Source organism: Rhea pennata, chromosome 1 (assembly GCF_028389875.1).
Source record: "Rhea pennata isolate bPtePen1 chromosome 1, bPtePen1.pri, whole genome shotgun sequence".
NCBI classification, from domain to species: domain Eukaryota; kingdom Metazoa; phylum Chordata; class Aves; order Rheiformes; family Rheidae; genus Rhea; species Rhea pennata.
This window is the reverse complement of record NC_084663.1, coordinates 38,079,400-38,106,244: the sequence shown is the minus strand read 5'-3', so window position 1 is coordinate 38,106,244 and position 26,845 is coordinate 38,079,400. Positions and strand designations below refer to the sequence as shown.

Here is a 26,845-nt window from a genome sequence, read left to right as displayed (position 1 = left end):
CAACACCCGCCAGCTCCCTCAGTACCGGTGGGGGCATCCCATCCGGGCCCATGGGTTTGTGGATGTCTAGCCTGCCCAGAAGGTCTCTAATCCTGTCCTTCTCAACCAAAGGAAAGTCTTCCCTTCTCTGGACTTTCTCCCTCATGTCCAGGCTGCAGGATTCCTGAGGGCTGCCCTTTGCAGTGAAGACTGAAGCAAAGAAGGCATTCAGTAATTCTGCCTTCCCTGTATCCCTTGTCACCAGGGCCCCTGCCCCATTCAGCAGTGGGCCCACATTTTCCCTAGTCCTCCTCTTGCTGCTGATGTATTTGAAGAAGCCCTTCCTGTTGTCCTTGAGATCCCTTGCCAGACTCAATTCCAGCTGGGCCTTAGCCTTCCTTGCCGCATCTCTACATACTCTGACTGCATTCCTATAATTCTCCCAATCACATTTCTTACAATGTGATTTTATTATGTGGAATTGCACTTCTGAGGCTGTTATTCAGATACATGACAAGTGAAGTGTTATGATCTCTGTGCATTTCCTATTCAAACCATACTTGCCTACAGTAATTAAAAAAAAATAGCCTATGAACTCTATCAGAGTGGTCTGAGGAAATAGTGTTGATACTACATATTAGTCTATGTTCAGTCAAAGAGCGTTATTTTTTTCTTCTTCTAATCCGTTCATTGGTGACTCAGACTATTGGTGTTTGAGCCTCTGTGAGTCTTGTGCTTCTCATTTGTAGGGAAATCGCACAGCATATTCTGACAGCTGTTATTAATTTTTCATGTAGCTGTTACTGTGTAGACGCTGGAGGACCCTAACAAGACAACGTTTCTGTGATAATTGAACATGCTTTCAAAATAAACCAAAGGCAAGCGCCTGACTACAAGCTTCATTCTCTTCCTGGGGTTGGAAGGGAGTTTATGAGGAGTGTTTTTCTGGACCATTCTCAAGTATCATCTTGAACTGTGATTCTGACACTAGCAGAGTAAAGTCATGGCTCACTGCAGCCAGAAGCAAAGTGCTGACCCTTGCTGAAGAGATGAGCAACAGAGGACATGACAGCTTCCTAAGGTTGCAGTGGGTAGCGCTGTGGCAAGCTGAGGCTTTTTCCTCCCTCTTTGATACCTCCAGACCTTTCTTTCCTGACTGAACTAAAATTGCATGAATCCACATCACATGCAGAATCCACACCACTGTGAAAGAGCTTCTTGAAAATGGGTTATGTGATGACCCAGACATCCAGGTTACCTGTACGAGATTAGAAGCAGAGTAGGGCTTTGCTGATGGAAGAAGTTGGCATCAGGCAATGAGACTCGAGGGAGAAAGGAGACAGGCTATGGCGGGACAGAGGTGGAGATGCTAATGAGGAAAAAATGGTTTCCAGGCCAAGTTTCCTCTTGTACGGCACACAAGCTTATATAACCCGTATTACCTCTGAATTACAGGGTTGGTTTCTTTGTTCTCCTTCTGACAGATAATCCAGAGATAATACGCATGAAAAGATAGTGTATGTACAATTTAAGGCAGAGCTTTGGGAATTGTTTTGTGTGTCATAGAAAGTCCCTGCACACTTTAAAAACTTCTAGTTACTTTTTTCTTTATCCTTTATTTTATATCCAAAAGCTATTGCTGATTCAGATCATCTTGCCTGAGTTCTTAATTGATATCTGAAGGCCCCAAACAGCCTTGAAATAATAACCCAGACTGCAGAGACACTGAGAGACACGATTAAATGTGTCTAGCACGAATATTCCCCGTAGCTGCAAAGAAAATGTAAAAGAAACTATCTCTGCAATCTCTCCTGCCATTTCTTTGGCTCAGGAAGGCCGCCAGTAACATAATAACTAGCTATTCATATTCACATTTATTCGTATTAAAAGGTGTGCCTACTTTGAGTATTAAATGGCCTGGAAATTGCATTTTTAGCTAAGTGTTTTATCTTGATTGTTGAATACACTCTGCTAAGTGATTCTCTCTACTGAATGTAGTAGTTTTTGCATACCTATGAAACTGCATGAAATCCCTCGCTACTGCAGAGCAGTCCTCTATTCTCAGAAGCATTTTAGATGAGAACAGGATCTATTGATCTTTAGGTCAGCCATCTGTCCCCTTTCGTGAAATTAGCCAACACCTGATCCGAGCCTGCTTGTCTCAGGAGAAAGACTCACTGATTTCATCTGGGATTTAAAATAGGACTCAAAAGAGAAAAATCTAACTCATCCCTACATTAGAAGATCATCTTTCCTAGAAAATCTTAGAGAAATAAACAGCTGTACCTCTGTGCCCCCTCCAATTTGTTCTCACCAAATGGAGACCCAGTTTATACCAGCAAAAATGGCTCCTGCCAGTGTAACAGTCTTTGAGGCTAAGCACTGGTTGCACCACTAAAAGTGTTTTATTGCCAGCGTAAGCCTATCTACTTCAGGGATTCTACAACCAACTCAGCTCTGAAGTATAGGTAAGACCTATATTACGAAGACCTAACTCTGATACACATCACTTAAAAACAGTGCTGTTTATGGTGTATGAATTACATCCAGTTACTACACGGTTCTCTCCTTTCTGCTAATGTATAGAGAACATGCCAAACCCATTGATTTTATTTCGCTGTTTTATTTTTTCCCCCTTCACTCAGATCTTTCTTTTCTGAAACACAGCAAAAGTCTTCAGCCTAGAGTCAGCTAGAGAAACTGCTAGATTAACAAGCACCATGAATTTCGTTATTTTTTGGCTTTTGTGTAACAGGCTGTAGCTTTTGGTGTTATAAATTGATGGGAGGGATCAGTGCTGCTGGTCTGTCCCATTCAGTGCATTCTGCCGTTCTGTAGCGGGATAGGGAACTTAGGAGAAGTATCAGCAGCTATGTTTACACCAGAAAACAGCTGCAAAGGAAAAGAAGAAAAAAAAAAAAAGTTCTGTCCTTTCTGTGCTTCTTTATGATACCCATTGCAGGAGAAATGAGATCACAGGCTTCTTAGAGACTTCTGTAAACTGCCTCACAGTTAAATCCATTTTTTTGCAACTATAAAAACTTCACCAGTTTATGCTTAACTTTGTCCTATCCCACCTTAAGCCTTCTCCCAGCTGACTGCCTAAGTCTGAATTATTTTTTAGCATTTTCAATTGAATTGTTCTGTCATTTACAAGAATAAGTTTAGAGAAAGCTATTTTACCTGTGATGAGAAAGTGAAAAAGTTGTTTCTTTGTGAAGATGTGCCCTTCTGAAGCACTGGAACACAAACTTGCTATTTGGTAGGTAGTGGTTGGGGGAAAGCAAGCCCCTCTCCAGGGAAGTTTCTTTTGCTTGTCCCAGTGAAAAATCCACCCAGGCCTAGCTATATTTGAAAGTCTTTGAAAAGATAGATACAGCTCAGTGTGCTCAGAATAGATAGTCTTTTGTTATTACTTGCTCAGAAGATTTTGTGTGTCTTGGGAATGCTATTTCTTGACTTTGCAAAGTTTCCTTCAGTTCAACTCTTCTGAGATGGGAAATTCCACAGTTAAAGATGTCCATGCAACCTAACTCAGATTCTTTGGAGCATATGCTTTATGATACAGATTTTAACTGGAATGATTGAATACATTTTTCCTTCATCAGTCACCTTCTGCATCATAGTAAGTGATCAAATAGTCAACTGAAGAGTAATATTCTAAAGAATAGCTCATCTCATCCTGGTGTAGATGCCTGAAGTAGGGCTGATGAGACATGGTCTGTAAGTGCCAGCCTCTCTCTGATGATTGTAGAGGGATTTTAGACTTTTAGCTTGGGTGTAGCTACTTCAGGTCTATTCTGTAGATAGATGGCTGTATTTTGGTGCAGTAAATCTCAGCACAGGTGTCTCAGATTGGCCACTCAGGGCTCATGAATGCTCTTGACCTTTATTGTGTTGATCCTGATTTGTTAACCTATCCAGTGGGAGAACATCACACTTTCACTCCAAAGGGTGTTACAAGATAAAATCATTAATAAACTTGTGTTGTAGTGAATATTCAGAGGCTGCACCATACAATAGTCCCTCCCACTGTATGCTGAGATAAGGATGAGAATAGTGTTTGGTAGGTGAGGTATGAGCATGAACAACACAGAGAAAAGTGCTGCTGCTCATATAACATTGTCTACCTTCTCCATGGGACTCTAGAGGAAAGAAGAATATGTGATTATGTAACTTAAAAGATGGTGTTGTAAGAAGGGAGGTAAAAATAAATTAATCCAGGCAATCTTCATTCTGGGGTTCGGCAAGTTTGAAGAGCTCTATGCCTGCATAACAACCATAATCTTATTCTTTTGCAGTCATTCTGTTTATAAATAAAGGCTATTCTGTCCTCGCTTTTCATAAGCATGTAAACTTGTAGTGATTTATATGTGGTGTTCCCTTTATTTTAATCCTGTCCTAGCTCATTTGGGATTTCACAAACAGTTTGGATAAGCACAGACTTTCTGTTTCAGTCAGCTCAGCAGTGATAAGCTGAATAGCCACCTTCTGAGCACAGTGACCTCTAAGTTCTCAAAGGCTTGTAGCTTAGTGAAATTTGGGTGGATTTTCACTGGTCAAAAAAAAAAAAAGAAAAAAAGAAAAGAAAAAAAAGAAGAAAAGAAAAGAAAAGAGAAGAGAAGAGAAGAAAAGAAAAGAAAAGAGAAGAGAAGAGAAGAAAAAAGAGAAGAGAAGAGAAGAGAAGAGAAGAGAAGAGAAGAGAAGAGAAGAGAAGAGAAGAGAAGAAAAGAAAAGAAAAGAAAAGAAAAGAAAAGAAAAGAAAAGAAAAAAGAAAAGAAAAAAGAAAAAGAAAAAAAAGCATGCCTGGAAAAGGCTTTCTTCTTTCTCCCTAACTTCTGTCTACTGAAATGCAAGTCTGTGTACACACCTTGCAAGTGCTGGAGCATCTTCACAAAGAAACGGTGACCAGACAGTGGCATGAGAGGTCTGAGCGTTCGCCAGAGCCCACAACAGGAGCTAGTCTGGCAGGAAATAAATGGCTTGTGCAATGGCAAAGGAAGAGCCGTGAAGGAGCCTCGCCAAAGGTTAACATGGCAGCAAGCTGGGAGGGTAATGACAAAGGAAGCAGGTGAAATAATACGCATCTAGGTGCTGGAAAGCTGTCAGTTATGTGGTGCATGGATTTCTGGAGTTTATTACTTGCTTTGGATTTGGGGAAAAGAAAAAAGAGAGGAATTGTTTTTGCTGGAAATGGACACTGCAGAGAGCAGAGGTTGAGTGCTTCTTGTTTTGCTTTAAATATGTGAATACTCCCAGTGGTCTTGTTTTTGCATTACTTGGAACAAGGGCTGCAGTAATAGGGAAGGGAAGAGTTGGAAATATGTAGACAGAAGGCAACCAGTGCTGGGTTATTCATCCAATGTGGGATCAAAGACCTTATGTTCAGAACAAATTCCAAGAAGTATGACTTCTGTGTTCAGTTTGAGAGCAATTCACTTGAACTCTAAATTACTCTTTCTCTGTTTCCCCTTCTTTGAAATCTCTTTTTTTTTTTCCTTCTGCTGAACTGCTGCTTAAATAATACAAAAGCAGATAGAGAGGGCAATTAGTAGACTTGTTAGTATCCTACCAAAATCTCATTTTAGGAGTGGTTGGCATTCAATGGTGAAGTATTCAATGCCCTTTCTAGCAACCTCAGAGAGCTGCAAAACTCTCACTCTGCCCCTAGGTGCACAAATACCAAGATCATATCATGCCGCAGTCTTCTACATGGTATCACTTTATACAGCGGTTGTGCCAATGCACCAGTTATTTATAAGAAAGCTGCACAGATTAGATCACAGATTAGAGCACAGATTTTTGAAAAGAAACCAATGTTTTAGAAAGAAAATTATACTGATGGTACTAACTTGTAGCAACAGAAATTCATATTCTCTGTTATAGACAACAATAAAGAGGTCTCGCTCCAATTATTATTTTTTACTGGTTTATGCTCACCTAATCAGACCTGCTGAGGACTGTTTCAGACAAGTCTGAAACCTCCTGCTTGTTGACCAAATCAAATCTGTTGATTTTATTGATAGCGGAGGGCAAGACAGAGACTGTGCTTAGCTTGTATGTAGAGACCAGTAAATTGTGCAAATAATATGTAACCTTAAGCTTATGAGACCATACAGCTCACTACAGAGGACCTTTATCAAAGTCTCATCATGTACCTCAGGTACAGCAAGCAGCTCAGTGGCATCCACATGTGGCTGCACTTGAATCAGTTGCTTTCCTGAAAAGACACCTTTGCTCTGAAGCTTTTGGGGGTTATCCAATATGTCGTTATACTGGTAGAGCCCTCGGCAGATGAGAACTTTGTCAGCTCGACATGGACTGAAAGTTTGAGTGTTTGGTGCTCATTCCCATTTGTTCAGTGCTGGCAGCTATAGGGGCATTGTATTCTCTGGGCTTTTGAAGAGAATCCAGTCCCTCTCTAATTATTATAATTTCTGTTAAATGGAAACTTAGGGTCAGTACAGCAAATAGACATGATTTATGGGTACTGCAGCACTATATATTATCTGTAACAGTGTGTACTTAACAGGCATACTTTCAAGACTGGCAGACGTAAAATTTGACACACCAGCTGTGTCTTAGTTTGCAGGCAGAAATGAAAATTGTGTTGTCCTTTACCACTGCTTATTTGGTCTATTTGTTATGATCTGTCAGGTACAGAATCTTACAAGAACTGGGCTGATTTGAAGAGATCAGAATTCTTGTAAGAAAAAAATAAGTATTGGGAAGCTGTTTTATATGTTTATATATATATAGCTATACATACATATATGATTATTTCAGCAGAAGAGTTTATATATTATTTGCGCTGTCACTAGGATCTTTATTATTCGGGGGATGGTTTGCAAAAATTACAGTGTTCCTGAATCCATTTCTGTAATCAAATGCAAGCAGAATCCCATTGCTGCTGACTTCTGTAGACATTTCGAATCAGTCTAATAGTACATTGTGTTTTGGGGATGTTTGTGGGAGCCATTCCTCATTAAAAAGGTATCTGAGGCACAAGTTACCAAACTAACTGTGAAGCTGTACTTATACATTTGCAAGTTCTCTGCTGCCACATACTGCTATGTACCCATATGCATGGGTAGAGATTTGAGTTTGTAGTGGTTTTTTAAGTGCCACTTGAATTTACTCTGAAGTGTTCATTTTTCAGGGAGCAAAGGAAAGAGCCTGAGCTTCTTTGGAAATCGTTCAGACTAGCCTCGAAGAGGCAGATCCAGGATCTCCTACAAACACTCCATAAACTATATCCCCCCTCTGTTGTTAGTTCAGCAATAGATATACTGGGTTTTAGATTAACAGGGTACATGAAGAGAAAGATGTGGATTGGGAGAAATTGGGACGTAATGCAACTTTTGAGCAGAGGAGATGCCTAGTACAAAATGAAAGGTATCTGGGTATGGAAGAGTATTAGCAGAAGGAAAGAGTGTCCCAGGAATTGAGGAAAGTCCTTAAGCCTAAGGGGGCTAGGCAGGCTTTGTAATCTGAACATGAGAGAAGAGTCTGAGGCAAAAAGTCCACGAGAGGATTCTGAATACTCCCACTGACACTGTTTTTCAGCATTGGTAACAGACATTTCTGAGCTGAGAAGGATAATGGGGTTGAGATTGAAAGGTATGAAAGGTGGCAAAGATGGTTCGTGAGCTTTTGGTTTGAAGAACTTCGACTGAGTTAGAGACACATGAATGAATTGTCTCTAACTAATTAGATGAGAAGAGGAAAATGGAGAGATTATCCCACTTTGACACAAGTATGAAATTGTTTTTATATGGGGCAGGAGATGGGAGAGGTGTTCGTTTGGAGAATATCTCCATTTTCCATTCTGAGGTTGAGTAGTCCCTCTGATTTTACTTATCACCCATCCTGCTGGTATCCTCTTGAAATTATTCCTGTTTCTCATTTTTAAAATCTGATTATAGATAGGGGTGTAAAATGTTTTTTTTCTTAATGGCAATTACCTCCTTTTATTTGGACACTGTCAGTTTTCTTTCAGTTGCAAGTCCAGCTTAGTTCGAGCCTGTTCAGTAGCGGTGCCATGCTAATGCTTGCAGTAAGGAAAGAAAGACAGGATTGTTTTGTGTTGTTTTGGTTTTTGCTGTTCGTGCTGCTGTAATTCCAACTGTAGAGCTGGATAGAGTTAGAACAACTGTTGTTTCCTCTATAGCTTGCCTGAAACACACAGATACTCTGCAAACAAAGGAATGTAGGGAGCATGCATATTTTTTAATAGGCTTAAGTCAGGCCTCTGAGACTGCCACTGACCCGTTGAACAAGAATGCTATTTAATTCTTAAATAGTTGTTTTATTATTAAAGGAACTACCACCCTCACTCCCTGAACATTGCTTGCAATGTGTAATGCCAGCTTACTCCATTCCAAAATATATTTTTGGGTAAAGTCTCATGTGTCATTAAGCTTATTAATATTTTCTGTATTCTAACTCTTAAGAGAGAATTGGAAACACTGACAATGATTTTTAGCTTTTCAGCCATCGTTATCAGAGCTTGCTAGCTGGCATTGATTCTTGTTTTCTCATAAGCTCTGAAATGAAGAAAGGTTACTCGGCTAAATGAAGCACGAAGAAAGCCAGCGTGCAAGTGTTGTATGAGGTTAGTAGGACAGAATTTCAAGATCAGTACTGTACATCAGCCCTGTGTATGTTTTTTACTGATGACCTTTACAGATATTAAAGTATAAGGAATAAATAATAATACTCAGAATGAGTGCTAATGACCCTGCCCAACTGTAGGGCATCTTGAATGTTGTTCCTCTGCCTTTTACACACTGCAGAGGTTTTCTTCCTGCCTCTCCTCCTTACTGCTACTTTCACTCTTGAAACCATTGACCCACAATCCCAATTTCATTTTCTGATCAGATCATTTTTAAAAAAATCTGTAACTAATATTCCTTTTGCAAAATTAGGGATATGCTGAGATCAAATAATCTTTGAAATACAAGGAAAGGGAATTACATAAATAAGCATCCTCCCACCCGAAAAGTTTAGTATTTAAATAACCATCAGTCAGCCGTTCATGAGAAAGGGAGGCTTAGATAATCATCTAGTTGGTCTTAAATGCAAAGAAATCAAAAAGCCTCCACCAAGTTAAGTAAAAACATTAGCCAGGTAGAGTAAGGCAGATTTTAGGATGTGGTTGGTGTGGCTTGGTGCATCACATAAACCTGAAGAAGAAGAAAGGCATTAGCAGAGAGAGGTGTGGAGGAAGGACAGAGTTGAAGAAAAGCTTTGCCACTCTCAGCAGATCTTTCTCTTGCACGGTAAGAGTAACTATTTCTGTCTTAGGCTCTATTTTTGCTAGAGACCATGGAGAAGACAGATGACTTGAGGAGGCTGATCACCTCTCACTAGATTAGTCCTAGAAAAATGTGAGAAGGGGAAGAGTGGGGTCATGGCATGACAGGCAGATGATTGTGAGTGTCACTATGGCAGATAGGGTATGATGATACCATTAGGACTGTGAGAAGCTAGGACAACTTCTAGTGCATCGGTCTTATGATAGAGATTGTGTTTTAATGGTCATGATGAATGGTCTTTCTGGGGTGGCGTTCATTTTAAAACAATAATCCTTAAGAATATAATAAGCAAACTGCAGGAAAGATGTCCAGATTCATTGCGTGGTTCAAGGTACTGTCAGACAGTAATGAATGAATAGTCTGTAGGTTCATGAAAAGCAGATGTGAATGAGCATAGAATCCCTAAGTGTTTTTTATTTTGCTCCACTGTCAGCTGAGAAGTACCATAGAAGGCGTTACAAAATGGTCTGTGTGGACCTGCTGTAGTAGTAGTGTCACAGTGGTGTCACTGTTTGAGCCATGGGTCTTAGAAACATGATTCATCCAGTCTATTTGAAGCTCTGCTTACTCTTTCTCTGGATAGCTTACCTAGGCTCAAATTTGTACAACTGGCCATGGATTTTAAATGCCCAGTAAGAAATGTATTGACTCTGATTTTTGCATTTTAGCTCTCTAGCTTTCCAAAGAAATGTCAAATACTCAAAGCTCCCGATAGTAAACCTATGGTATCTCTGATGTTACACACTTGAAATCTTGTGCCATTTCTGACAGACCTGGTTTTAATATTTCAACTGCTGCTATTTAATACAGAAAACAGGGATACTGATGCCTAGCACTGATTCTGAATGGACTGACAGATCTATGCCTACTGCACTTTCCTCAGTCATCAGTTATTCTGTACATACTCTGTTGTGGCTGAGGAACTGCAGATGAAGGCCCAGACCTGGAAGCAGGAGCTGGGGCTACTGTTGTCTCATTCTGTACCTTATACACCATGCTTACCGTGGCAGTTTCTAAGTACCACTTATGCACTGAGTGTTGGTGGTGGCATGCTGGTTGTCTTAACTTTTCTAGAGACTGAGAACTGTGAACAATGGAGTGTTTTGATTTGGACGTTTTCTGTAGAACACATGGACAAACATGCTTATGTACACAGGCACATGCACACACTGCTATGTTTTTGTTAAAGAAAGCAAGTTCAAAGAAATGGCCTTGCGTTTCTGCATATAAGGACTTCCGATGGTCGTTATATGAGAGTTCAGTCAACAGGCTCTTTGGGGAGCAATCAGCGACTGTCCCATATGCATCAGAGCTGCAGTGTGTAGGATTGTTTGAGCTGCAGGCAGCAGAGCAAGGTGGTGCTGAAGAAGGATCATTGATTTTTGTGCATCCAAAAAGAGCGCAGCGAGGGCAGAGAAAAAAGCAAGAGTAAAGAGCAGGGAATGTGGAAGTCACTGGGCGATTCAAGCTGATTTCACCAAACTGGTTTGCTGCTCCTTCCTGTAAATGTTCCAATCTTTTGCTCTCAAAGGAGGGAGAGTCAAAGAATATTTCAGTTTTCCTTCCTGTTCTCCATCAGTCTCCCTTAACTTCATCAGAATACATCTCTGTGACACTCCCAGTTACCACTTGGTTTTGTGGAGGTGGAGATGAGTTGATTTGCTGGTTTACTTTGATAGCACAAACAGTCTGGAGGAGCATTGCCAGGAAATGCAGACTGCCACATCCATCTCCCATCATGTAGGTTTAGTGGTCATAGTAGTGATGGCAAGGAAGGGAGAATGCACGTTTATAGGAAGGAAGGAAAAATCTCACTATGCAATAATACCTTTAGAAAACTGGTGAGTGGTGTGGAGGGCAGATGCCGTTCCCAAGCAGGCATTTTTGTGGGTTTCTAACGTGCAGATGACATGGTGAGATGATTGTTAGCCTTTCTCTGAGAAAGTGCATGTCAAGGAAGCTCTCTTTTGGGCAGTATGTTGATAGTACTGTGCTGGTGCTTAGTGTCATATTCATAACAAATACCATGTAAATAAATGTGGTGTAGCCGTAACAAAAGGAATTGTTTCTGCTGCCGTCTCTCCTCTTTTTGTGATGCTTCCTGTCATTTATAAATGTGCAGCACTGTTTGTTTTGTGTTTTTCACCGTGTTTTGGATCTATCCAGTCTTTGTTTGGATATTGGTACTGGAAATTTTGGGTTAGATATAGGAGCTGTTTTTTCTTCTTTTAGGAGGGTTATAGAAAGTTACCCAGCACTTATAGCATGTGTGCTCTGAAAAGGTAATCTGGGTGTCCAATTGATCCAATTAACTTTTATGCTTTCTTGACCCGTCTGAACATGAGGCACACAGGTATAGGGTCCAAAAATTAGGGATACAGAAAGAGAGAGAAAGTAAATTTTCAGGTGTACTGAGAGGAACTAAATGGACAAAAGGAATTAACTGCTCCTACTATGAGAGAAATTGCTATACTTGCTGTCTGTGGGCTCCCTTGATATGATGGGAGCCAGCAAAGATGGGAGAAACAGAAGGGGAGACTTTTTTGATCAAGAAGAATTATTTCTGTGAAAACTTGACTTCTAGTATACGTGAATGAGATACATTTAGGTCTGTTAAAGCATTGCTACAAATGCATTAAAATTCCACATTGGGAGAACTGAAGGATTTGAGTCAATACATTTATTGACTAATCTGAACCAGCACAGACTTACTGTGTTTTTTTACTGCATTCAGTGACAGATTCACAGTAACAACAGAGAGCTACATGAGCCTGCTTTATACAGTTTTAAAGTGAACAAATTGTTAGCTTGTGGACATGTAATAGGGAAGAAGCTCAGCAACAGGAAAATTACTGTGAGACAGTAAAGTATCTACTTGCTTGTCACTCACACTATTGCTAGAAGATACATTAGCATCCAGGCAAGATCAATAGTAGTCTTTGTAGAGCTGTGTGTTTCAGCTGTTTCAGATGGGTTTTTAAGCTCAAAATCTGTTTTGGCATCCTTCCTCCTTGCTTGTCTCTTTTAAAAACATTCAAAAAATTATATGTACCTTGTTTTGCCTCTAAAATAGTAACTAAACACCCCAAACCTTCCAGTTAGAGAAGGGAGAAGGCACACACAGTAGCAGCAGGGCTCCAAGCTCCTGCAGGAAAATGCCCATAGTTCATTGGCACTTTCCAGCTTGCAGGACAAGGCTGTGGGGGGAGTAAGTAGCAGCATAAGCTAACAAAACCAGGTTTTCTATGGATTTAATGCCATTGTTGATTGGCAGCTATGGCTGAAGTTTTTCCCATTTTAGGGCATTTGTAAGCACCATTTCCCATGTAAATTCTCTGCTGTCTAATACAAGCAGCTCACTTTTTGGCCTTCCCCCGTGGGAATCCTAAAGAGGTTCTCTCTGCTCCGCCAGCCACCAGTCCTTGAACTGAGTTCAACGTTTAAGCGATGAGGAGAGGCATATATAAATAGATACATACATTTAGAAGTACATAAGCAGACACATATAATGTGATCACATATGCTTCATTTCCATTGGAACTAAATCAACTAGACTAAAAATTTTCTTTCAACTTGGAGAGTCATATGTGATTACTTTGTGGGGGTGGAGGTGACACAGCTTATTTTATCCACAACTTTTTGTGTATCATATAGTATATTTATACATTATAGTGTGTTCAGAATAAAAATCCCTGTTGCCAATGATCAGAGCTGTCAAGTAGAAAAAGTGCCCTGCCATATAACTGAAGAAATGTATCAGCATGCGGAAAGTAGTGCTGCTTCCTCTGGGAGGCTTTAATCAAGCCTTGTGTACTGATTGAGATGCAGTGCTCAAAAGTGAGAAAAATGATTAACAAAATCAAAAATCTAGAGCATTTTTCACACAAAGATTCATCAGTATATCTTATGTGATTACCTAGCCAATAAATCAACACAGTGTGTAAGTGCTTCAGTCACGACGGTGTAAATTTCTTAATGACTGAAACATCTTCACACATGAATAATTTATACCGATATGATTCATTTTTCATACCCATGCTTTACTCCAACATGATAAACCAATCCTTCTCTGTCAGGGAATATGTGCTTGATTATTGCTCTCTGATTTCTTTCTTGTGTGTATTTTCCACAGTTAGACACACTCCATTTCTTCTCTTCTAGCTCCTCTAATGTAGTTATCTTCCTTATTCCTCCTGTCTGCCTTGGTTTGCCTTCCCAGTGCATTTTAACAGGCACCTGGGAAATAATGCTAGGACATAAGCTGATAGTGCATTTCTTGAGGGACTTTGTATGCTTTGGAACTGCATCTTGAAAGATTGACTCATTCTCAACAGATTATATTTACATTTAGTTTCCCCTCCTTTTCTCAAAGCATTACAGAAGGAACTTGTGATGGGCCAGTGGAAAGTTTAACTATCATTTTCAGAATCCATGTAAGTTCAAACCTTTGTTACAGTGCTCATGACTAACATTGTTTGAGTCTTCTTCCCATACATCTGTAAATGTGAACTTCTTTGTAGCTCCAGAAATCACCGAAATATCCAGGACAAATATAATTGTTTTCTCAGCACAGGCGTGGGAATCAAGAATTCTTAAAATCTGCTCTACAGCACATGCTTATCTGGCTGCATGCAAGTCACTGCATTCATCTTGCCTAGCTTAGACGTTTAATCAAGACATCTAAGACAAGAATTTGAGTGCCATAACCACCCCCCATTAGCTGCTAGAGGAAAACAGGTAACTGCTGAGGGCAGGTCACCCAGCTTTAAATCCATTTACAGTATAATGCTGCAGGCAGAAATGTTTCTGGATGGCTTCCCTTTTGGGATTGCAGCTGAAGGCTCGGTTTGGATTTGCAGAGTGACTAAATTCAGTAATGGCTGTGGAAGTTCAGCCTTTAAAAATTCAGTCCCGGCTGGGCACAAAATTGAATCACTCAAAACTAAAGGGCACTTTCAAAAGTACCAAATTTCACTCTCAGACTCTGAAGTTTCTAACTCAAAAAAAAGACAACAAGGATATAAAAATGATTTCAAGTTGAGGGAAAAGAGGAATTCTATAATAAAAAATTTAAGCTTTATTGGCATTGTATCTTACTGCACCCAGCACCTTTTTCATTTCTTTTCTATATTCAGTTTTCCTATTCTTACTCCCTAACTAGGAAGAGAACCTTACCTACATGTCAATTCAGAGCTTTCATCAGTTATCAAAGTTCTCATTCCATTTGTGTTATCATCATATAGCTTGTTACTTTTGTATAATAATACGCTATTTCACCATCTTTCTCTTACGTAACAGAATTTCATGTTCTGACCAATTTTTCTCATATATACTGTGAAGCCCAGTTGCTGTTCTGCTACAACTTCAATCTCAGAGACTTTCGAGAGACATCACAGTCTAATGTTTTATTAGTACCCTTATAACAGGCTCCAGTATGCTGTGAATATGAATCTCCGCTATTCACTAGCAGGAGATTGGTAACTTGTCTCCAGCCTGTGGTTTCTCTATTCAGCTTTCTGATTGTAAGCACCTTTAAGGGTTTCTGATATCACTTTCTTTGTCTTAATCTTTTCTATATTCTTAAAACACACCGTCATTTATTGTATTTTATTCCACTGAGATCATTTGTTGATAGATGGGTATCAAATAGGAATTATCAGGTAGTCTGCAGGATGTATTTTGCTCTTGTTATTGCATGCTTTATTTTGTCACTAAGGAAGCAGGTGATCTTTTACTGTTTTTCCTTTGTTCTGTCTAGTACATGTCTGTCTTGGGCGTCATTCCTCAACACAGTCATCAGTCACGACTGTTGCTGCCTCCTTTTTTCTGCTTTCTGTTTTGAGGGTTTGGTCATTTGCTGTCTTTGACCTGTTCTGAGGCAATGCTTTATCCAGTGGCAGGATATTACTGGAATCCTCTGAACTGCCTCACACACATTTCTCTTCAGCTTTTGCTATTTCTAGCTGTCATGTACCATGCACTTCCCCATTTTCTCCTAATTTATCCTCTCTTTTTGTGAAGGATTTCTGGTAGACCCTTTCTTCACCTTTGTCATTTAATTGTTATAGCCACTGTTCACAAACCTTCCCCTTTTTTCTGGAAATGAATCTAAAATCTTTTTATAACCGATTCACCATGAGGTGAATAGTAACCTTCATTTTTCACATTTCAGATCATCTTCTACTTTTTTATTAGTTTTGTTTCTTCAGCATGCCTGTTTTAAATTCCAGGTGATTTTTAGCTTCAGATGTTCCTGGAGGTGGCTCCTTAACATACTCTGGTTCCCTGTCATGGTTTAGTTGTAATTCTGACCCACACAGAAGCTCTCAGACATCCCAGATTCACAAACTTCTTCTTGCTTTTTTCTGTTTCACTTTTAAGAGTTAATTCTGGAGACCTAAACTGATGCCATCCTGGAAGTTCTTTATGCTGCATGGTATCTGGCTGGAAAAATAAAAGATCCATGGATATTTTATGTGGGAAAATATGAAAATTGCATAAATACCATATTGGTATAATACTGATTTGTTGTTGTCTAATTTCAACAGACTCAGTAGCAACAGCATCTGGACCACTGCTAGTTGAAGTTGCCAAAACTCCTGGCGCTGCTCTTGGGGTTGCACTAACTACCTCGATGTGCTGCAACAAACAGGTCATTGTCATAGACAAAATCAAATCTGCAAGCATTGCAGACAGGTGAGTGTGACAGAAGGCTGACACTTGAGCTCCACACATCCATTTAATTTCTATTTTTTGTTTAGTTTGATTTTAAAGAAAATCTTCCCTTTACTTTCTAGATGTATTTGACTAAACCAGATGCTCTCAAGGTTGCTAGCACTTAAAACTAGCACTTTGTCAGATCATTGTTCCATACTGCAGAGTTTCAGGATTCCAGGACACCATTTACTTTTGCTTATTCACATACTATTCAATTATATAAGGCAGCCTCAATGTAATACGTGTCTTTCTGTTTGCACTATGCAGCTCAGAAATTTAGAGGTCTGCTCTGACTATTAAATTTAATGCTTCAGCAGAGATTAGTATTAAAAAAAAATCCCACTGGAATTCTTAAAGTAAGCCCACGATATGGAACAGCTGTCAAGGGAAGTAAATTTTGAGGCTTTTCAACCTTGAAGTGTTCTTTTAGGATACATCATTCATTCTTATGGCACAGAGAAATGGAACTCCTTGTATTTGGATTTTTTGTTAATATTTTAGAGTACAACTGAGGTATTAGGAAGACTGGCTTCTGTATTCTGAAGTGATTTTGCAGTACTTGATAAGGAAAATCCCCTTTTCAACTTAATTTGAATTTCATTGTACTATATTAAGATCAAATTATATTTAAAATTGAGGGAAAAAAAATAGATATTTTTCCCTGATAGTCTAAACCTCTTTACCAGAGCTGTGGGATCTTTTCCGGGATACATGTGTGTGCGTGCGTGTGTGTATACGCATATACACATGTCTATCTAAAAATTTCCTTAAATATTATGTTTCAGCAGCAATTTCTCCTGCATGTCCCCCAGTCACCCTACCTTATAACTCCTCTTTGGCAATGGTGCTTTTGGTAGCACCCACTTGTAGCAGTGAGTCTACAGCTCCTCTGTGGGCTTTTCCCTACAGTAGAACCTTTGAGAGTGACGGCCATTGATCCAGGGGTGTTCTCCAGTTCAATGGTGCAGGATGCTTTAATTTTCTCCCTCTGTTTTTTCCCATTTCGCAGGGAGTAACCAATTAAAGGAGCTGTCCACTTGACTGGTACGTCGGGATGCTGACTGCTGTGTTTGCATTTCTCAACTCATCCAGTAGCCAGTCTCTTTAGTGCAGCGAGATCTAGCAGATAGCCCCCTCCCCACCCCACTCCTCAAGTCACCATGCTAGCCCTGGTTTCATTATTTGTTTGACTATTGCATAATTTCATTGTCATTTACAGCTTTTGTACTAATAAATGTTTGAACTATAAATAACTCAAAAAATGATGAACTGGGTGCTTGTGTGAGGGATATGTGACCAAGTTACTCGAGTCTCCTTAAACTTCTCATTTTACTCTGCTGCCATTCACACGTATTTTAATAGTCAGCTACCCCATTCCAGTTCTGTGAGTGATGTCTTTGCATATACTGTATTAACTGAATTGTTTTTAAGGTTGGTACTAATAAATGTAAAGTCTGACCAGTGACAATGCTTACAAAACACAAATCTCTCTCTTGAAAAAAGAACAAACTCATAGTTGTCATGACCAGTTTGAAGGCAGTAAAACTTGTTTCCCAAGCAAAGAGCATTCCTGATCATACTGAGTTTTTCACCTTTTCTGTAGATGCGGTGCATTGCATGTAGGAGACCATATTCTGTCCATTGATGGCACCAGCATGGAGTACTGTACTTTGGCAGAAGCAACGCAGTTCTTGGCTAATGCAGCAGATAATGTCAAACTTGAGATCCTGCCTCACCACCAGACACGTCTTGCACTTAAAGGACCAGAACATGGTAAGATCTGTAGCACCAAATATACTTTCTTTTTCTGCTTTCTTTTTCTCTCTTTTACTTTGCATGCCCTTCTTGAATGTCCTGGAAAACTGATGCCAAGGCAATTCTATCTGTAAATGTTGTTTCAGCTCCCCAAGTTACACTTCTGAAATCATTCAGAAGCCTCAGTGTTTTCTTGGCCTTAATGTACCCTCAGAGATTCCTGTGATAAAGAGGGAAATGTTTTACTGAGAAAGGGCTCTGCACAGTTGCAAATGTACATAAAGACACCTGTTGGTTCTACTGTTGCGATCATTGGGGAACAGCCAGGTATTTCAGTAAATGACTCTGAATTGCTTCTTAAAATTAGAAGGGAGAGGAGGAAGGGATGCTGCTAACTTCTTTTAAGCATATTCACTTGATAATCTGTTATGACCACATCATTAATATACCTGTTTTCTCTTAAAATACTTTAACAAAACCTTATTTTCTTCTGCTAATGGCATTATTATTTATTGCCATCATCTTCTAAAATATTTTAGATAGCTTCACATGTTCGTTGTCTGTATTTTTGAAAAAAAGTATTCAGGGACAATTCCCTAGAACCCTGCCCTTCTGCTCTGTGTTATTTATTTCGTAACAACAGGCTTGAAGAGAGTGGCTTTCCATTTTCAAATCGAACATACATAAAATGTCTTAGTATTTGCAGATGAGGGCTTCCAGTCTTGTTTTCTAAATAATCTTGAAAAAGTACCTAATTTAAAGTACTCAAAAATTCCTTATAAAATTTAATGTGGTGATGAATGGCAAAGAAATAACAAAGGTAACCAAATACATACAGAACAAGTATCTGTGTACAGCATGAGTCAGTGGTGCCTTTTTATGCCCCTGTGATACTGTGATTCTGCCTCCTTTAGACCAAGACAAGATTTCAGAGACCTAGAAACTTGGGTGATAATAAATGTTCTTGGACATAAAGCTAAAATCCAGGCTGTCCCTGGATAAGCAACTGAGCTTTGCTCTATTCAGTTTGTCAGAATGGGGAATATTGAACTCTTGGCCAAGAAGACACTTGTTTCTCTTAGTTCACAGTGAACGAAAAGTAACTTTAAAAATATTCTTCACCTGAGTCTCTTTCACATTTCTACTAAAACTGTTCAGAGAGAAGATAGAGCAAGGAGTGATACTGCAGAAGTAGAATGAGCTGAAAATCAAAAGTTTGCAATTTACTTCCATACTTCTTAGCTATGTCAGTACGTTGCAAATGAAGAGTATTTCTGTTGGGAAGATGAGTTTGTGTGGGACCAAGGCCAAAGATTTCTCATGTAGATTATCGTGTTACTTCAAGCAGTTTTGTGCCCTTGTGGCCAGGAAGGCCAGTGGTATCCTGGGGTGCATTAGGAAGAGTGTTGCCAGCAGGTGGAGGGAGGTGATCCTGCCCCTCTACTCAGCCCTCGTGAGGCCTCGTCTCGAGTACTGTGTCCAGTTCTGGGCTCCTCAGTACAAGAAAGACCTGGAGCTACTGGAGAGAGTCCAGTGTAGGCCTACGAAGATGATCAGAGGACTGGAGCATCTGCCCTATGAGGAACAGCTGCGAGAGCTGGGTGTCTTCAGCCTGGGGAAGAGAAGACTGAGGGGGGATCTTATCAATGTGTATAAGTACCTGAAGGGAGGGTGTCAAGGGGACGGGGACAGACTCTTTTCAGTTGTCCCATGTGACAGGACAAGAGGCAATGGGCAGAAATTGAAGCACAGGAAGTTCCACCTGACCGTGAGGGGGAATTTCTTCCCTGTGAGAGTGACGGAGCACTGGCACAGGTTGCCCAGAGAGGTTGTGGAGCCTCATTCTCTGGAGATATTCAAGGCCTGCCTGGATGCAGCCCTGTCTACCATGCTGTAGGTGACCCTGCTGAGCAGGGAGTTTGGACTAGATGATCTCCAGAGGTCCCTTCCAACCTTACTGATTCTGTGGTTCTATTATTCTTAAACAAAATTTAAACCAAACTGATGCTGTTAATGTGCTAGTCATGTTCGCCCAGTATAGATGCTTTGATAAAACCAATGCTCTTGCCATGCTGGCGCTGGGAAATGGCTGTTATGATACAATATCATGAGTATTTTGTGAAAACAGAGTAAGTGCATCTTTTGGGGAGAACCCTCCTTAAAGTAATAAAGCTGCTTTCTTAAGCATACCAGAATAACCAGAATGTTTATAACCTTTCCTCAGATAGCCCCTCATCAGATAGTGCTGCTCAAAAATCGTGACCAATTCAAGATGTAACATGCTTTATGGAAGCAAATATACTCTTGGAAACAACCTTTCATCATGTGTTGCATGGCCTGGCTGCTACAAAATTTGAAAAGCTGTGAATGAGTCATTAAGGCTCTATCTCTTAAGCTCAGTTATTGGTCTTCCTGGAACATGTTATGAATTTAAAATGGTCAGAAAAGTCAGTATATAGAAGAAACAGAAATTTAAGCCCTAGAATAAAATAGAGAGCACTATAAGGAACCTGGGGGGAGGGGGAGTCATGCCTTTTTTTTTTTTTTTTTTTTTTTTTTGTCCTTTAGTCTGTGCTGCTACCATCCATTTCTCTTGCTGATCCATTAATTTTATGTTTGCTGTACACAACTCTGTGTTGAAATAACTTAACTTGCCAGTAAATTATTACTGTTACACATGATAGGATTTTCTTCTAGAGAACTTCTGTTGAATTGGGATTATTCTTCTACAAACTGAGTGAACTGAATTTGTGAGACTTCCTACTAGGACATTTTTATCCCTACCTTCTGTGTGAAAATAAAACATTAAAAAATCAAAGGCTACCAGATAATTTCCTGCTAGAAGCAGTCTTTTTAATTAAATAGTGCTCATAGCAACTAAAAAATAGTGCAAATCCACCTGGCCACATTATTTTTATCAGATTTTAATTTTTACACCAAAGTTAAAGAAATCTTGCCATCTGTATATGTAATCAAAGAGAACAGTTCATTTGAAAAGATATGATAAGTCTGCAAAGTACATACTGCTGTATCAGATTCCTACTTCTATTTCTGGGATATTTTTCTGGCTCCAGAGTCATGATTGACGCATAAGATTTTCTTAAGTCTTTGAGGTCACTCGTGCTGGTGTCTGGTACGTGAGGAGCTGAGATCCTTGCGTGGGCGCTGGCGTTGCGCGTCGCCATTCCCGCGTGGGTGACCCTCGCCTGGTTTCGGAAGCGCTTGAGAAAAAGAGGATGACACCAAGTTGGTTGCATTTGAGGCTGAGGCGGGGGCAGCAGGGGCGGCTGCAGCGCGGGACGGGACGAGGCGCCTGGGCTGCGAGCAGGGCCGGGGCGGCTGCGATGCAGCTGAGGCCCCCGGGGTCCTTGCAGCGTTTTCCTTGGCTTTCCCCTTCCCTCCCATGTCCTTTAGTGCAGTGAGAGGCTGATTTAGGCAGAGACGAATGAATGCGTTCGGATTAAAATGTTGCTTCTGTAGTACAAAAAAGAAGTAAAATGGCCCTACATAGTGCTTGGTGCAATGGCTACAGTTTTCTCCCTTTTTTGTCTCCTGGGGTCAGGCACGTGAGGCAGGTATAACCCAACCTACCAGAGTCCTGGCCGCTCTTTGAGAGCGGCACGTGGTCATCCCATGGCCACAGACATCACGAGTAGAGTAGGTAGAATAAATACATAGATATGCAGCTCACAGGCCGAAAGCAGTGAACTGTGTAAAGAAATACAATAAATTATTTTTCAGTAAACTAAAAAATATTTGATAGTAAAAGGTGAATCCCTCATGTTTTTAATACTAAAATCGAGTGGCTAGTTCCCGGCTTGTGTTCTTCTATGTTAAGCAAGGACAAGACTACACGGAATTTAATGAAGACTAGACTGTATTTAGTGAAGGGTGACTTCCCGCAGTTTCCCTTAATATTTCACACATCGACTGAAATGTTTCCCATTTGCTTGGTAGATACTGGTCTTCACTTTTGACATATTCCAAACTTCACATACTTAGGATTAGCAATCAAGGATGGTGTCAGCTTTTATCTAGAAAATGATCATTTTAAAAAATGTGGAATTGCATATCAAAATAATAAATAGGAACCCTAAATTTTTGCTTTTACTTTATTAATCAGGCTTCAAGATAGAGTTTTTCTGCTGCTGGTGCAGGGAAGTAGTCTATTGCACAGAATAGTATAATGCCAGCAATAGATGCGGGCAAAATTAAAATGTCAATGCAGTAAATTGAATTGACTGGAATGTAAATGTCTCCATTGTAGGCAGTGTGATGTATAGTACCCAATTTTATTTTTTAATGTAGCTGAATGCAAGCAGAAACTTACTAACTTTCAATTAGTAGTCATATAAAACATGTCAGTATTTTCAAAGAAAGTTTACAATCTTAGCTCCTAAAGCCAGAAGGAGATTAAAAATTGATTCAGTACTAATCTTTTAAAAATGAATAAAAGACAACAAAGAAGCAATCAGAAGCATTATTTCTGAAAGGGGTAGCATTTCTGCTCTTCGAGTTAGCATCCCCTGGTTAGAAGACAAGGTGAGGTTATTTATTATTTTATTTTATTTTATTTTATTTTCAATTTGTTTTCATTTTTTGATTTTTTTTAAATTATGCAATTCAATTCCCTTTCCCTCTTCTCTGGTCCTTTTGTTTTCTGATTTTCCATCATCCCTTCATGTGGGCAGTAAAGGTTCAAAGAAGAACAGGCAACTTACTTGGGATTTGTGTGCAAATCCTCATCTGCCTCTATTTTAACACCTACCACCCTGACCATGGGAGGATGCCAGCCTTCAAATTCCAGAATATGCTTCCTCAAAAACACCTTCGTAATGTTCCACACTTTCCAGCTTACAAAGCTTCTCTTCTTTTTCCTCCTCTTCTCTTTCCTCTTCTTTCACTCATGCTTTTCTCATTTCAGGCACTAAAACATTTTCAGTTTTATAGATGCTGCACTTTCTCATAACCACGTCAAGGTTATTTCTGACATTTTATGCCTTTTCCTTTCTATAATGAGACAGCCTTTGAAGAGAGGAAAAGGCTCAAAAATTCTCAATGAACCAGTTCGTCTCCCATTTGAATAGACCATTAGATTTGAGTAGGCATATAAAACAATCTTTGAATGCAAAGCAGTTTACAAAGCTTTTGTCAGAAATTACCTACTACAAAAAGACATTTCTAAAATCAGTGTATTTAGACATATTGTTCTGCATTGATTCATAGTTAAGTATCAAAAATTCAAATTTAACATGTTTTGCCTAAAGTAAGATGTATGTTATAAATGTAATTTTTGTATCTCCAGAATTTTGCTAGCTCCCAAAAGGTATTTTCATAAAATGCTGGCTATACTTTTATCTAGAGTCATCTATGTGGTTTAATGTCTTTGTTATCAGAAATGCACAAGTCATTCCTGTGCATCGTGCACGTTGTTTGATCCACTGATGAGTTACAGGCATGTGCCGCACTCTGCCGAAATGACCGAGTGCTGTGTGCCAAGTGTTCAATTTCTTGCAGCAGCTTTGGTGTCTTCATCCTTCTCTCCTACCTCCATGAGTGCATACAGCCTGAGTTCCCTGAACATGGGGACCTTACCTCGCAGCCTCTACTCCACCAGCCCGCGTGGGACAATGATGAGGCGGAGGATGAAAAAGAAGGACTTCAAAAGCTCCTGTAGGTGGTAACACCAACCGCTTCAAATTTGCAATGAATGGGTGGAGGAGGGGGAAGGTATAGCAGAAAGGTAGATGGTACCTTGCTGAATGTATACTTGTCAGAAGAGAGAATAATTGGAGTTTCTGTTAGATGTGGGGAAGGATCAGCATAAAAATGTTTATCCAATGCTAAAGTGAGATCAGTAGATCTCATACAGCTTAAAAATCTCATCTGAAACATATAATGCTATAATTTCTTCAGACAATCCTGCAAGGGTTTGTCATACTGTTACTACAATGATTTTCAAATTCCTTTTTCTACTTTTTTATATCAAGGAATAAAATTCGTAGTTGATTAGTCAAGAACAGATTATTGGTAGTCTCAGCTATCACATAAAAGAAGGAGAAGAGCTTGCCGCTTTGTAGTTTTAATGTTTGCATCTACACCATAATCTGTACTTCTTCTTTTTTTTTTTTTTTTTTTTTTTTTTTTTTTTTTTTTTTTTGGTCAGGTAGAGTGACAAATAACAGTGAAAACTAAGCAACCTTCTTTCTGGCCACTTTCCAGGGTTCAAAGTATGGATTTTCCATGCACTAGTAATTTCCCAAGCCAGAGTGGATCTATTTTAGTCTGTTCCACTTTATACATTATGTTTCCCTGGGCCAGAGAGCATGGTTGTACCAGTGCACTGTTTCCCAGACTCCATGGAAGTGCCATCTCTTCTTTTGGCTTGTCCATTTTCCTGTGATCACCAGGGTCATCCTGCTGAGCTCAGTTCCTCCAGAGCAGGCAGGTGAGAACTGGCTGTGTAGCCACCTGCTCCAGCTAATAATGCCCACAGATCCACTCTGGAAAAACTGAGTTGCTGCAAACTACGCAGCCACTGCCCCATATAAAAGATTTCCCATGGTCATAGCAAAATCGTAGCGAAATGGCAACCTCCAACCAAGGCCAGTCACTATGAAATCGAGAGGGAACATTTGAGAGGGGAACTGAGGTTTTACTTTCCTGCAGAAGTTTTTGTTGCTTGCTTGTTCTTGCTTATTTCTTTTGTAAAGCAAATATTTTTACGTAACTTTTGCCCGTAAGTACATTTTTGCTTTTAATCTGATCAGCCATCTATCACAACTCATCTGCTGACATGCTGGCTTCTAATACATTCTTATGTGTCACAGGGAGATAGTGTGCCATCCATGCTAGGGTATCAGTAGGGGTTCAGCTCTCACATATTCTCACGTGCACATGAGAAACAGTAGTAGTGTTACACTAATTGATTTGAATAGTAAAATAATGCGTGATGCAAAAATCACTCTTAAATTGTGGTGTATTATAAAACTATTCTAGACAGCAAAAGACTGTTAATCCTAGAAAGAATTCTAATACTGTTATAGATCTAGGAGAGAGCTGTTACTTGCGTTATTTTGTTTTTCAGCTATTTTTCGTTCAATGAAGCATAGCCATGCAATTTGCCGTCATGGAGAGCTTCAGATTTTGGGCCTTTAAGTCCAAAGATATATATTATTTAAGTGGGACAGTCACATAAGCACTGCAGCCCACCTAAAAGAGATTCCTAAAGGGAGAAGGCAGTAGGAATGATTATCTCCTGCAGAAGAATTATTAAACAAATCTCTAACTACAAGATATCAGGATGAGGCTTGGTAGTGGGTAGTTTATCTCACATTTAGCTGATCGTGAGGTATTGATACAGCTTTCCAAAACACGGGGGGCTGGCCCGATCCCTGAGTCTGCGTATGCTTTACTACCAGCAGTGACTACGTTAGCAACCCTGAATCAGAGCTAGCTTGAGAAGAATTGGCCACTAGCTGGCTAACCAGGTTTGCTTGCCCTTTTCCATGAGCTGGCTTGTCACCTCAGGTAAGGTTCCTCACTTCTGTTGCTAGACTTCTACCTCTGCTTGTGACTGTAGTAATCGTCAACTGAAAGACACCCAAGAGACTGAATGTTCGACAAGTAACTGTGATGCAGAACGGCTGCTGCTGTACCTTGGCACTGCCCAGCAGCAGGACTCGGCAAACTTTGCCCTCTCCCTCTTGGGAGACTTATGACAAGTGGATAGGACTGACTGTTGTCTTAATTTTAGTGATCCTTTTCTTAGCCCAGTTGGATAGTTTGAGGAGGGTTTTTTAATGTAACTTTTAAAAAAGCTTTTGGAATGTTATTTTGGAAGAAAAAGATGTGTCAGCAAAGGGTCCTATAAAGTTTTCATTGCCAGTTACTTAGAAAAACCTGCATAACTTAATGTGATCATCCCTGAACTCATACTGATGAAGTGTGATGATATAGGGGCTGTAAGCTTTTTATGGCCATGAGTCTGCAGTCATTGCATTACTTACGTAGATCTTTCCAAACCTGTGGCTGTAAATCTTAAAGGCATGCCCTACTGTCATGTGCTTTATTTATGCCATTTGTTCTCCATCTTTAATCTTCCTTTGCTTTTTCACTTCTGAAATGTAGTTCTTGTTATGGAAAAGCTTATATTATTTGGTTAACATTTAAATCCTGGAAGTATTTTGTAATAGGTCCATGTTAGTACTGGAAAGTGAGAGACATTTTTATGCCAACTTACATGATCATTATTATGGCTGCATGTCTGGTAGCAGTTAGAGAGTCGCAGACATGCATAGGTATGATTTTCTCAGCACATCTGAGTTAGCTGCTACCAGCAGGAACAGCAAACATTTAACATTTTCCAAGGTTCAGAGGGGAGGACTGCAGGCATAACAGCCCACATACTTACCTTTAAATACATTTTGTTCTGCTTCTCTCACATCTACAGGAATAAAACAAACAGATATATGACCTTCAAATTCAAGATTACAGATTTACATACTACAAAGGACATAGTACACTGGTCCCCGGGGTTGTTGCCATCTTACAGCTGGATGCAAAATTTACAAGGATGCTAAAATATACCCCTAGCATTAGCAAACAGGGTTCATTGGAGCCATACACATTTGTCTACATACCCCTTTTAATGCAATGAGATTCCTCGCAAAAGTTGCTTCCCCAATTGTAAAGCTTCAAACCCATCAAGCAGCCAGAAAATTCTGCAGCGTTTCTTGCTGCAATCATTGTTGAACTGGAAACCACAACAAGTTTTAAGTGATGTTTTGATGTCCCGTGACATTTTATATAGCCTTGGCAGAGAGCTCTTATTGCATAGTTTGGAAAGGATATTTTTATCTTTGCTTTTCATTCCTGTTCTATTTTTTTTTTTTTTTTTTTTTTTTTTTTTGGGGGGGGGGAGGGGATTGGAGTAGTTCCTAATGGTCACTGGTAAGTGCACACATAATCAAAATTTTTACTAGCTTAGTATTAAATCCCACAAATATTAACTTAATTTTACAATATGAATTAAAACCTTAACTATCCTAAAACTTAAAATAAATGTTGTAAGACGT

General features: G+C 39.7%; 1 protein-coding gene across 3 annotated transcripts in view; it reads left to right on the top strand.

Moving 5' to 3' along the window:
- The window catches only part of GRIP1 (glutamate receptor interacting protein 1), a 339,761-nt gene that overhangs the window by 274,206 nt on the left and 38,710 nt on the right, over positions 1-26,845 (top strand). For 2 of the 3 annotated variants that reach the window (XM_062584255.1, XM_062584265.1), the window contains exons 8-10: positions 15,845-15,992; positions 17,617-17,786; positions 23,286-23,441. In XM_062584255.1, coding sequence (XP_062440239.1) covers positions 15,845-15,992; positions 17,617-17,786; positions 23,286-23,441 — 474 coding nt within the window. The remainder of the gene's footprint in view (positions 1-15,844; positions 15,993-17,616; positions 17,787-23,285; positions 23,442-26,845) is intronic. The other variant, XM_062584272.1, reaches the window with a different exon arrangement.